This window comes from Chaetodon auriga, chromosome 24, assembly GCF_051107435.1.
Source record: "Chaetodon auriga isolate fChaAug3 chromosome 24, fChaAug3.hap1, whole genome shotgun sequence".
In the NCBI taxonomy this organism is placed as follows: Eukaryota; Metazoa; Chordata; class Actinopteri; order Chaetodontiformes; family Chaetodontidae; genus Chaetodon; species Chaetodon auriga.
The window spans coordinates 5,312,347-5,325,968 of NC_135097.1; the positions used below are offsets into that span (position 1 = coordinate 5,312,347).

Here is a 13,622-nt window from a genome sequence, read left to right on the forward strand (position 1 = left end):
TCATATCTCAGACAGACCACAGCTGCTCTGGTCTGAGATTATTAGATGCTATCAACACCAGTTTCTCTTTCATTCTGTACAAAATATTCAATCCATAGCTGAAGTTATATTCACTGTGTAATGCTGAAGGAGGGGGGTTACACAATTACACAATTAAATGTAGTCTAGTATGAACACTTTTGCAGATGATGAAACGTTGTTTAGGCAGGTTTCTGGAACGACATCCACAAAAGATTTGCACAGTACAAAACTTCAATTATATACAAAACACACAAAACATTTCAAAAATATAATCTCTGTATTTACAGAATTTACAACACGGATAATTAAAGAGCCATATACAGTAGCTTGGGCCCTCAAAAAATAACATATGATAAATATGATAAATGAAGTTGTAATCTATCAAGACTCAAAAATAGATGTACAAAAGCCTGATTTTGCAGTGTTGGACCTTTCTGTCATCATATTAGCATTTTTTAAGCTGTGCCGTTTCCAAATGTCGCACTGAACAAAGTATCTTGGTCTAGTACATTGTTTTTTTACTCAAAGCTTAAGACATCTTAAGCTACACATGGAGCTGTGACTCTAAGAAATTTCCTGGTAGGGCGACACAGAGGCCTTCCTCATGCGACTGAACTGGATCTTGTCATACACAGTCTCGGGCTAGATGACAAAAAAAAAAAAAAAACATCAGCTCAAGACTCATTTTAGTAAGAATTCATTTCTAAAACACTTGCTGCAATAAGAGGCAGAAATGTCACAAGCATCATTTCATCATTCAAGATCCCTCAGTATTACAAGATCTTTATAAGAGCATCTACCAAACCATCAATTTACCCACCAACCAAAATGCATGTTAAAAATCTATCAAGAAATAACACAATATTTTTCATTCAAATAAAAATTTCACTCATAAGTAATAAAAGTTTTGCTGCTAAAACCTTACTGGATATATGACCAGTAGCCACGCTACCCTATGGTTACTAATGTTAACAAAGGCTTTTTTTTTATATAGATACTATTTTTTTTATACTGCTGTTCAAATGACATTATAGTCAGTTTGCTGACTTGATGACTCTCCCAAACTTGTGCTTCTGCTGTGCTTCTCTTGAGCATTAAGCATCATCCTGTAGTTGCCACTTATGGCCATGTTACACAGGCTAGCTTTAAACCTTTTTTACATATGAAATACTACAATGATCTTTGTGTCAATCGTGTCATTAGTACAAGAGTTGCTTTCTTCCAGTGCTGGAGATTTTTTTAGCCAAATATAATATTCGTGGTAACACTGCAGTCAGAATTATTTTTTTTGTCAAAGGAGTCTGGTGGCTTCAAACAGAGTGATATAACCACTGTTTCTGCTGGAGAAAAAAAAAAAAAAATCTGCATATCACTGATATAAAGGAGGGGAAAGTACGCTGTAGCCACATGCTTGAATGTTAAATAGAATACTGCAAGAACCTCAAAGATAAGCGTTCTGCTCTTACCCCAGGTGTGCGTGAGTTGACTCTGTTATCAATGGTTTCATACACTGAGCATGGCTTCATGGTAACTGCAGTCTCCTGGAAGTTTGAATGTGCATGCAGAGAAAGGAAAAATGAAAGTGGGTAAAACATGCATTTCATCCTCTAAAACGAGCACAGAATTCATATTGAAACTGCACAGAGCATACTTACACCTTCAACTGCAACCTCAGAGATATCAGCGTACACAGTGAGATCATTTGAGTCACTACCTGCTGGTAGATTTACATGAAAGACAGAGAAATGTCAATCATACGTACTCTGAGGACATGAAAAACTATTTACGTGACAAAGTTAAAACAGGCCACTCTGCTTTTCAATGCAGCCTTTCTTACCTGGTCGACCTCGTTTGTAGTAACACACACCCACTGCTATTCCAAGTGCAATGACGACTATCAAACAACCTCCAATTGCCACACCCATGAAAAAGGCATCTTTTGCTGAGCCTGCAAATGGAGGTATTATCACTGTTATTATTATGACAGAAGAACAGCAATAGCACTCACATTTGTGCAAGGTCAAACAGAATGAATAAAACAGTAATGTGAGTACAATAAATGCAAAAACCAATCATTGGTAACATATAGAAATTTCATTTTTTACTAATTGTTACTGATGAGGAATCAAATCAAAGTGAAATGACCAGCCTGTCCCCACCAGAAAAACATAGTAACATAAGAACATAAACGCCAGCAAGGCAAAGCAGAGGGTGACAGATTTCCACAGGAATGTCAGCATTGAGGGTTTGGACATTGAGATTATGGACATGTACAAATACTTGGGTGTTCACCTTAACCACAAACTGGACTGGACAAACAACACAGATGAGGTGTGATGAGGTGAGTATGCAGGACACTGTTAAGAACCATGACTCTGTGATGGCATCTGCAGTTTTCTACGCAGTGGTCTGCTGAGGCTGTGGCAGCTTTTTTTTGCACTACTGTTATACATGCTAATATATGCTCATATTATCCACTACATCTTGTGCAACAGCATTTCTCAAGTGCAATTCAACATATGCCATTGGTAGTTTTTTCCTAAGAATATTGGCAATAGTATCTTTATGGGCAGTAGTATTGCTATAATCTGTATATAATGTACATATACGTAGTTGATTTTTTCTTTTTTTTTCCTGTATCCTCTTTATGTTGACCCTTCTATGCCACTGTTTTTGCTGCTTTTGCTTTTTAATACTTTGCTGGCTGTAACAACTTAATTTCCACGGCGTGAAATGAATACAGTTTTATCTTATATTATTAACGTTGTTACGTTTCCCCTCAAAACAAACTTAATGGCGATCACTGGTAGGGGAAACTAACAAAAAACAAACTGCACTCAACACAAAATGGGCCTCTTGGGGTCTAAAAGGTGATGGGGAATAACTTATCCACACACCCACTAATTCTATCAAAATGATAGAAGAACAAAAGAAATGAGCCCAAAAACAAAAACTGAGAGTCACTGAAAAGGAGGGAGTGAAGTTCTGGAAAAGAAAGAATCACTACAGTTTGAGACCATTCACACACTCATTCATCAATGCCACACACAAAACCAGGAGAGCCAACTGAAGGTGTTAACTCTCCGGGATCACACACTCAACTAAAGCAGAGCCACAAGCCTCCTTTTATAGAGCAGCCTGGCTGATTAGTTCCAGCTGCGCTAATGAGTGCAGGTGCCATCAATAGGTGCACATCATTGAAGGGGTGGAGCTTACTGCCTACCTTCCACCGTAACAACGTCATCACTATGATCTATGGTCTCATTGTCTGCATGGCGAGCCATTAGACTGTTTATCAGTGAACACCCTCAAGAGCTCAACACTGATAACTGCTGCTCTACACTTACTATTGGGATGTGTATGGTTGCTGCACTTCACTATGTCGAATGCAGACATCTCACTGACGGCATTGTAAATTGTGCAGGTGAATTTTGTATGTCCGTCCTGCGGTGTGATGATATACTGCAGCCTGGAGCCACTTCTGGTTTGGTTCCTCACGGTCCAGCTGTAGGTAACAGTGCTGTCAGTGGTTGCACTGCACTCCAGCAAAACTGTACAGGACTCGTTCAAGGTGTGCCAGGTGGAATTGGAAGTCAGGACAGGCTGCTTAGTTATGGGCTCTACTGAGGTAGATGGGAGACAGAGAGACAGTTCTACTTAGTTTATTTTGCAGCTGGCTGAATTTGGTAAATCCATTATACACGTGCATAAAAAACACAGATAAATGCATGTATAGCAGAAGAACTAGACCCACAAACAGGCAATTCTTCAGTCTAGTTTCTCTGGACAAACTCTTTTGTTAACCTCTATTCCAAAATCTTCTGTCTTTGCTTCCAAAACACAGATGTATAAATTAAATCACGACATGCTGAAGGGAATATTTAAAACACTAGATCAAAGATACCACCAACATTTAACAATAATAGGCTCTTTTGGTGCAGACAGCACAGAAAACACTTTTTCACGAGTTCTTTCTGCTACAATTATTGTGGGATCTATTGTGTGAATCAGTTAATCAACTAATTAATCAATAATAAATTATCACGTATTAACAGTTATTAGGTTATATGGTGAATGAAAACTTAAGTGTCTTACCGTGAACTTGCAGAGAGATGATGACTGTCGGCCTTTGCCTTTGGTCAACCGCCTCTGACACAAAACTGAAATTCCCAGAATCTTGGAGAGTCAGTCTGCTCACTGTTAAACTTAAGTTTGTGGGGTTTAGGTATAATCTGCCCGTGAACTGTTTTTCAGAAACATGCTTATTTTTGTCTGCAATTATGACCCTTCCATATTTCCATACTGCTTCAGTGACCCCTTCAGTCGATGAGCATGACGAAAGCTCTACGGTGTCACCAACTTTTTTATGGATGACACGTTGGCAGCTGGAAGCTTCCACATCTGAAACACGAAAGCAAACCACAGAGTGGGTATCAATGGAAGCCGTGGATGGCCGTGCTCGCAATATTGACGGTATTTTGAGATCACAAGTTAATTATTTTGTTATTTTGAAATAACAGTGCTCTTTTTCTTGTAAAAAACAGAGTGGATTTGTCAAGATAATTTATTCCGAAAACAACGTCATGAGATTCAGAAGAGTGGACCATGAAGAATGTACTCTCTAGTGATTTGATACGGGGGTATACAGCTTATATACAGCTTCTTATTGTAGGGGATAGGCTTACATACAGTGTCAATGTAAAGCAGATGTGTTACTGTCCAGTAGACTACTACCAAGAGAATTTTGGATTTTGGATTTGGCATAAGGGAACTGGAAAAGACACAACCCACTCTAGTGGGTGTTTGAAGGGTATAATAAGTGTGAATATAAATAAGTTAGATTACAGTATAGTCTGATGTGTCAATCAGTAGGTACTGCTTTTCCAGTTGTAAAGACACCGTCTACGAGAGGAAAAAGCAAAGGAAACAACCTTTTGTTTTCATGTAATAATGGGCTGGTTATCTCTCTAAATAACAAGCCTTGTGATCTCCAGATAACAGCATTGAAAAAAACACTAGCAAGCTCGGCAGTTCTTGGCTTCCGTAGGTGTCATCGTTTTGAAAGGTCACCTAGCATTCGGGGAGACAGTGTTCAGTGTTCACAGAGTGAGAATTAAACAGGAACAAATGACCTGAAAGCAAAGCCCCTAGGCCTGTTATGCAATGTGTAATCATGCATGTTAATGTGCTTAACATAAAGTAGCATAGAAAAGCAAAAAAAGAAATAGAATTTTATATTAACACACATGACATGACACCAATACAAAGACATAAAATGGCATAAAATAATGAAATAGCATGACAACATTACATGAATGGCACTGTCACATGACGCGCCACCAGCAAACAAAATGTCTTCTTTCAGAATTGGTTTGTGTCCGGACTCCTCCTGCCTATAGTCACCAGTAGTTTCCTTTAACCATGACACAGACTTTTCCCTAACCACAACAAATTATTTCAGTCATCTGACTCAGCCACATACCAGCAGGGAGGATCAGAAAACATTCACGTAAGCCTCGTCTTGAATTGTTGTTGAGTTTGGGGGATTTATTGTGTCATTTAGAAAAAGGACAAATTGAAAACACTGAATCAGAAAAAAACAACAACAATTTCAGAACCACTGTGGCTGTGAATAGAAATCATTCGTTAGCAGCTGACGCTTGAATATTTCGGCACAACAGCAGCCTTGGTTACCATTGCCTTATGTCGACAGAAAAAGCAGTGCACCCACAGACTTTCACCTCTGTGACAAAGGTGACAGTAAAGCTTTTATTCAGCACTGATCATCACTTTTGGCCAGTGCTGCTGCCACTGCTGGAGAGTGTTTGGGGAGTTTTTCACTCTCCTTTACTTCTGCAAATACCCACTTGTTCCTGTCTAAGCAATTACTGCATATACTGTGTGACCAACTATGATTTATTACAGCATACTAGAAGCATATTGGAAGGTATCACAATATAACCAATCATCTCAGAAAAAAGCACACAGATAAAAAGATGACCCATCCCTGAATTGCGTAAAGATTGTAGCCAAGCAGATGCAGCAGGAAATTTGCTGACACACAGCAAACTAAAACAAATGCAACGCATATCCTCAAGTATAGATCACAAGATACAATATTTTACCTATTCGTTCAATCACAACCACTTCAACCAATAAACGCTGAGCACCATGAGGATATCATGAGTTTTTTCAGGAGAAAACAACAACTACCATTTTTTAACATTGAAGAGGCGATGCCTTGTATTCATTTCTTCCATCTGGATGGCCCAGTTCTCAAATTGGTATATTACTACTATAGCTTTGAAGGTGCAGCTGCATAGCTCACAGGTGCTGCTTAAACGCCATTTTCCATTTGCAAGCACACAAGACAGGCAGACTGCAGACATCTTCCGAGGAATACACGTAACCTCCTGAAGTGGCATCCAGTAAACTCTGCAGTCGATTCTGAGCAGAGTGCATCAGGCAAAGGAAAAGCACTAATAACAGCACAAATCAAATACAAAGCGAGCAGAGGTGTACATACCATGAAGGCAGACCCAAAGAAGCAGCACAGAACTGCATGTGAAAAAGCAGGTGAGGCAACGATGGCAACCACCAGCCATCTCTGCTGGGAGAGGAACAGTGTCTGCTTCCTCTTCTGGTCTATCAAGCTGTGCTGTGAAGAAAAAAAAAAGAGAGGGTGGAGTGTGGGGGACGGTTCCTGTCAAAGGAGAAGCAGAAAACGCAGCCTGGCCTGCTCTGATATACTGCAAGATAAAAAGTAAATTATGAGAGACAATAAGGAGAAATAAGACTTTAATTAAAAGTCATTGGTCAGAGATTTTGCTAAATCACAGCTGGGTGTTTTACATTAACTTGCACTGTATTACCATTGTACTAGTTATGTCTGTTAGCTTACAAAACTATTAGGTCACAAGAAAACAAATGTTCAAGTTTGCTTAATTTGCCTATAAACTCTGGTGAGCCTGACCCCATGCTGTATCAGCTCAGTCCTACGCTGATTTAACTCAAGCTAACAAAAATGTTCCTGCACACAGTGAGCAACCACATCCGAGTTTGATGTGCGAAGTTGTGTTAGAGGCGAGTGTCCGGCATCTGAAAACCTCTGAGCAGGAAGGAGCTACGACCTGTCATCTGATAACACAGATGCTAAATCGATAACTGTTTCACACCAAGGGCAAATTTCATCAGAATTATGCAGCACATTACATCAATAAAAGCTAGATTGTAAGTGTCGCTATAAGGCCGAACAAGCAACTCATGTTCAGTGCTACAGTAGAAGCTGAGGTGTAGGGTAAAAAGGTGGGTTTTCAGCCTGTAGCAGTAAATGGGCGATGAATACAAGGAGGGGTGGGAGGATGCAGCATGTGTCTATTATAGCCCAAAGCACTGGAACACATTACCTATATTATATCAATGACTGATATGCAGAACCACAGGGTCAACTGTAGGTCAGCATCAGAGTCTAGATCTGAATACAAGCTGCGACAGTGAGCGAATAGAGAAGCGGAATAGCTTGGAAAGACGTGGGTAGGTGCTACTTTCCTTCACATAATGCATAAATAAAGACCTGCATTTTTAGAGCTGGAGTGACTGGGAAAATTATGATGTCATGAAGGCATTCTTCAGAACAATAACCCCTGTCACCACTGCAGCAGGCAGTGGAGGACTGTGGTTTCACTAGTCGCAACGAAAACAGAGAGATTACTGGTAGCCATCCCAACGATGTCCGCAATAAGCTTCCCCTTTCTGCACAATGCGTCTGCAGCGGTGGTCTTTGTACCGCATGTAACCCTCCTTGACTTCCTTTGAGCTTGAAAGTGACGGTCTGTTCACAGTCAAAGAGCAGACAACCAAACTGTGCTTGATTCTTCACACAACCATGCTACGGGCCTTACTTCTCTGTAAAGTGACTGGTGAAGAATTTTTTTTTTTTTTTTTTTTCATATGGTGTGACACTGAAATTTTTACAATCTCACCACTTTACAGACCAACTGCATTTAACTTCCTCGTGTCGTGTCTGTCTTTTTTTTTTTTTTTCAAACCTGCAAATTTTAAATAAATGTATAAAAAATAATTTTAAAAAAAAATACCATAATTTGAATTTTCCTCAAATTACCAATTACCAGTTGTGATAGTTGGTCCACCATTGTGGTTCAGACTGAAATATCTCAACAACTGCTTGATTGACTGCCATGAAACACGGTACAGACATTCATGCAACCAGCTAATTTGGATATTTGCCCTGATTTTTTCCTCCAACCACTGTGAGGTACTAGGACGATAAGTCCAATTAACTTTGGTCATTAATAGGTCAAAAATAAAACACATTTACTGAAAAACTAATTGCATTACGCTATCAGCATTTCATAATGACAATTAAGCTGATCCATGAACCTCACTTCCCATCAGCCTCAGCTGTGCTAATTAGCACTAAACATAAGCTAAAGTTTCATGCTAATTAGCAAGTGTTAGCATGCTAACACTAATTTAAGATTGTGTCTGCAAACATTAGTACACTAGCATGTCGATTTGTTAGCATTTAGCTCAAAGCACTGCTCACAGAGCCTCACAGAGCTGCTAGCATGGTAGCAGACTTTTAATCGTTATTAACTTTTTAGGGTATTAGGCTTCTGCTCTTACACAAAGGCATTTTAGTAAAAAGACAATAGAAAGAAAGTACTCTTCAGGGCAGTACACAATGATGACAGTGGGAGTTGGGAGGCAGTTGCAAGGTATTTACCAGGCTAATTTCTTTTTTTCTGATTCATGAATGAGTGGATGAAATGTGTCAAATCCTTTTTTAGGAACAGTTCATACAGTGGACACTCCCATTCTCCACTATGTCGAAATATTTTTTTATATTATTATTTTACATTATATATTTATTTCCATTAATTTTCAAGTTGCCCCTCCAACCGTTTACATGGTAAAGTTTAACATCACATGCTAACAAAGAAAAGTTTTACATTCACGTCTGCTGAAATGATTTATTCAAAAGGAGAAGTGCTACAGTGGCTGTAAAGTGATGCTGGTCAGTGTGTCATTACAGAAACAGAACCACGATATAACAACACACCCTAACCCTTTCACATCCTTTAAAAAAATCCCCGAATACAAACAAGATGAGTTCAAAAGTGCATTTATTTCTCAATAATATTTTTACTGTTAATTGTTGACATAAAACTAATTGATTGACATAGAAATGTATCTCACTGTAATTACATTACTGAATTGACTGTTAAATAAAAGACAACATTCATTATTGAATACAATGCAACATGTGGAGCAATGTGTGACACTGTTTGCCAGGATGCAGGAAAAACATTTTTGATTTCAACTTTTTTTCCATTGTTGAGAAGAATGTACAAAGCACTTTATCCGATGATATGGCAGTTAAATATATTAAACCTGCTCATGCATTAAGTCATGAATTGTGTGTGCAGTCATTGGTGAAACTGTAAAAATATTTGACCACAAGAGCCACCAAGTAGCAAGTAACTGAAAGGAAAACCACATGGCACCATTAAGTGGCTAAAAATATGCATGAGAAAATAATATCAGAGTCAAGAAAAATGCTGACTGCATCTTTGAAAAGCTGTTTGTAAAAGGTAAAGCTTTAAAAGAGGAATATTGGCTCTGTGATATAGAACAATCTATACAGTTGAGTTGAAAGGGCAGATGAACAAGAAAACCAGCTCCCTGAACTCTGCTGACAGTAACTCATTCATCCCTTCAGCACTGAGCCTCAAAAATCACAAAGCAACAACCCGGGTACTAAATGTCATCGCCGGGTGTCTTGTTTTGCTGATGATGCGCTTTTCTTTATGGACCTGGAACCAAATTAGAGGAAACAACAGTAGAAATTGATTGAGAGATATAAAGCGAGATACTGCAGCTGCAGTGGGACCCATTCCCAGGTAGTCAAATATAGATGTTTCCCCACCCTCAGCGTCTTAAACAGATGTGCAAGGTACCCAGAAGGCCTTTCTGCCAGAAAGCCTTTCAAACACATGGTTAACACTGTTAAACGGCTGCAGTTTTGTAAGGTTTAAGCAACAAAACTACTTGGTGAGGTTTAGGAAAAGATCACAGTTTGGGTCAAGGTAAGTACTCTTAGATATATGTGACATAAGTTAAGTTACAACATTGGCTTTCAGTTGCAAATGGGCATGAATCCCGTCATCCTGGATCAAAGTCCGGTGTCTGCTCCATCCTTCAACCATAGCCTGCTCTGTATGCAGACTTTTTTTGCTCTTTATACTATATGACCTTGTTCTGAGTGTCTGATATTGCCGCAGATGAGTTTACATTGGACGTATTTTAAAGGGTACATTGTGATTTCGTATGGCCTGGGAAAGAGAATGGCATGTGATGTCTCACCTCCAGATATTGGCAGCCAGAGGTGTAAAAAACCAAGAAACTGTTTAGTGGGTGTAACTTGTCGCCACAGTTCCTCTTTGAGAGATGTGTTGGTGCGATAGTGTAACCATCACAGTGTGTGCAGTATGTGTATGTCGCACACAATCATACTGAGTACAACATAGTGAAATTTGTTCCTGGCCATCCCTGGAGATGCAGTGTGCAGCCACTGTGCACCCTCCAGGGACCAATAATATAACAATAATGTGCACCCATAGCTTTTAGGCAGCAAATATGTGTACCCCAATACACACTGAGTTATTATGTTAATCAGTGTTCATACGGTACCTGTTCCATCATCTTCAGAGGCTCTCACAGTTTCATGGACACAATCATCACCTATAGGTTGTAGATAATCAATACAAGGTCATATTAATGAACATTTGTGGGTGTATTAAAACATTATTTCTTTATTCAAAAATCAGCTGACTAAAAAGAGCATTAAAGACTTGAAAACAGGTTTGAGGAATGACTCACCATGGAGGAGAGAGGAGTAAACAGGCTGTTGAGTTTCAACTTGGTTGACCATTTGAGACGTGGTGAGCCTGAAGAATGTAGTTAAACATGTGTATTAGCAGCAAAGAGAGCAGTAAAGAACATGTATAATATATCGCTGGTGTTAAGTTGTAGATGAAAAGTGTCCCAACCTGTTACAAGACAGATCTGTGAAAAAGAAAAAAATGTTACCACTGCTCAGTTTCATGACTTCAGAATCAGGCAGTGATTTCGAATGATCAGCGTCACCATCTAACATCAGCAAGAGGACGACTTACCCTTTGACTTTGTGTAGCAAAGCAGCAAGGACAGCAATAGAATAATCAATGAAATTCCAATAATCCGCCCAGTAATCAGTGGTAGAACTGATGAAGACCTCATCGCTGCAATAATAAATAATATGTTCATCAATAAGTTGCAAAAAGCACGTCAAGTCCATTTCTTGCATGAGCAGATCAGTGACAGATAAGGAGGTACAGGAGTACAGGGTGCTTACGGTATTAGCAGAATGTGAAGAACATTAGCATGCTAACCAGCTAGCCCCAGCCTGTTCAAATGATTAGAACCTTTGATGATCCACTATCTATTCATTCATGTTCCCCATGACCCACACGACACTATTCAGGTTAATTGATTTTGCATCAAAATGTGCATAAAAGCAATTATATTCTCTTTCTGCACATACTTTTTTCTTGTGTATCGCTGCTGCACTTCACTATTTTGAATGCAGACATCTCACTGACAGCATTGTAAATTGTGCAGGTGAATTTTGTATGTCCGTCCTGCGGTGTGATGATGTACTGCAGCCTGGAGCCACTTCTGGTTTGGTTCCTCACGGTCCAGCTGTAGGTAACACTGCTGTCAGTGGTTGCACTGCACTCCAGCAAAACTGTACAGGACTTGTTCAAGGTGTGCCAGGTGGAATTGGAAGTCAGGACAGGCTGCTTAGTTATGGGCTCTACTGAGGTAGATGGGAGACAGAGAGACAGTTCTAGTTTATTTTGCAGCTGGCTGAATTTGGTAAATCCATTACACATGTACATAAAGAGTACAAACAAATGCATGTATAGCAGAATAAGTAATAAGGAAACATGTGAGATTCATAGTTTGGGATCAAGACACAGAGCTTATGATAAGAAATGTGATTATATTTCAACCCTATAGGTGCAGCTGTGCATCACATTATATTGAGTGATATTGGCACATTTATCTTTAGTGTCAGACACACCAACAGTCAACATTAATGGACTCTGGTGGTCCAGAGAGCACAGAAAACACAAGAAAAGAAAGAAAACCTCTTCAAAAGTTTTTTTTTTCTGCTATACCACTGGTTAATATAAAGTGAAGCATCTTACCATGAACTTGCAGAGAGACGCTGACTGTCGGCCTTTGTTCGCCGCCCGCCTCTGACACAAAAACGAACTCACCAGAATCTTGGCGAGTCAGTCGTCTCACTGTTAAACTTAAGTTTGTGGGGTTTAGGTACAATCTGCCCGTGAACTGTTTTTCAGAAATAGGCTTATTTTTCTCTGCAATTATGACCCTTCCATACTTCCATTTTGCGTCAGTGACCCCTTCAGTCGATGAGCATGACGAAAGCTCTACGGTGTCACCAACTTTTTTATGGATGACACGTTGGCACCTGGAAGCCTCCACATCTGAAACACAGACACAAATAACCTCTTATATAACGTCTTTGTCACTGTCAAACTGATCTTAATATTATTGCTAAAATAACTAAAACAAATAGCCTTTAATAGCTTTTAAACAGTACGGCTGCACAGCTTTACTGTGCAGAGGTATACATACCATGGAGGAAGACCCCCAGCAGCAGCAGCAGAGCACCGCATGTAAAGAAGCTGATTGAGTATCGGAGGCGGCCATCAACCATTTCTGAGATGAACGTCTGTTTCCTCTTCTGGTCTATCAAACTCTGCTGTGACGGAAGAAGAGCTGATGGGGCGGAAAGTGAGGCAGCAAACAGAAAATGCACTCTGGCTGCCTGATGAAAACAGAGTTGAATGAGAGACCATTAGTTAGCTCTACTGTGAAAGTAACAGCTGGATTGCACCATTTTACCATCACACTACTCCAAATTGGCAGGTGGCTAAAAGGAAATGTTCAGTATTTACTGCATTACTAAAAACTCTGGTAATTGTATCCCAGACTGCATTATTAATTAGAAACTAAACAAGACTCTGAATTTATTTATGTTTTAAGAAACTGTATCTATAGACTACAGTAAAGAAACGTATCTGATCCAGATGTGTGCTGAGGTTTGGGTCTGCTTTTGCTGAACTTTCCTCAAATATTCCCACATTCCTCCAAATCATTAATTAGTTACTACAGCGTTGGAAGCTACACAAGCTACAGCTGCTGCATGTCACAACCAGAAGCTCTTCTCCAGCAGAGAATGATGAAACAGAGGACAGTATGAAGAGACGCACAAGATATTTGACCACAGTGAAAGTGAAGTTGCAGGGCGCCACCCAGTGACTGATATGTAAAACTGCAGACATGAGAAGAAAAAATAGCTTTATGAAGATTAATGAACTTTATGAAGGAATACACTGAGAACAATTTAAAATAAATAAATAAAATCCAGTAAGTAATTAATATTTTTAAAGTAGTAAAATAAAGTAATTTTTGTAAATATATGCTTATTCTGAATTTGATGCCAC

At 39.3% G+C, this 13,622-nt stretch overlaps 2 protein-coding genes across 5 annotated transcripts; both read right to left on the minus strand.

The window, feature by feature from the left end:
• Positions 1 to 125: 125 nt before the first annotated feature.
• Positions 126 to 6,672, minus strand: LOC143316770 (SLAM family member 9-like). 4 transcript variants are annotated; one of them, XM_076724416.1, is made up of 7 exons: positions 6,548 to 6,672; positions 4,117 to 4,422; positions 3,369 to 3,641; positions 1,859 to 1,969; positions 1,677 to 1,738; positions 1,488 to 1,562; positions 126 to 663 (listed from the first exon to the last, which is right to left on the minus strand). In XM_076724416.1, the coding sequence occupies exons 1-7, from the start codon at positions 6,624 to 6,626 to the stop codon at positions 586 to 588; spliced, it is 984 nt and encodes a 327-aa protein (XP_076580531.1). In that variant the 5' UTR covers positions 6,627 to 6,672; the 3' UTR covers positions 126 to 585. The 4 variants fall into 4 exon arrangements, with proteins under 4 accessions (XP_076580531.1, XP_076580533.1, XP_076580532.1 ...); XM_076724418.1 differs by having other exon boundaries at positions 1,677 to 1,735; positions 6,548 to 6,666; XM_076724417.1 differs by having other exon boundaries at positions 1,677 to 1,735; positions 3,369 to 3,644; positions 6,548 to 6,666.
• Positions 6,673 to 9,182: 2,510 nt separating this feature from the next.
• Positions 9,183 to 12,832, minus strand: LOC143317454 (uncharacterized). The gene is made up of 8 exons (XM_076725609.1): positions 12,751 to 12,832; positions 12,297 to 12,599; positions 11,627 to 11,902; positions 11,220 to 11,324; positions 11,094 to 11,109; positions 10,924 to 10,991; positions 10,735 to 10,785; positions 9,183 to 9,857 (listed from the first exon to the last, which is right to left on the minus strand). The coding sequence occupies exons 1-8, from the start codon at positions 12,830 to 12,832 to the stop codon at positions 9,850 to 9,852; spliced, it is 909 nt and encodes a 302-aa protein (XP_076581724.1). The 3' UTR covers positions 9,183 to 9,849.
• Between the last annotated feature and the right edge of the window lie 790 nt (positions 12,833 to 13,622).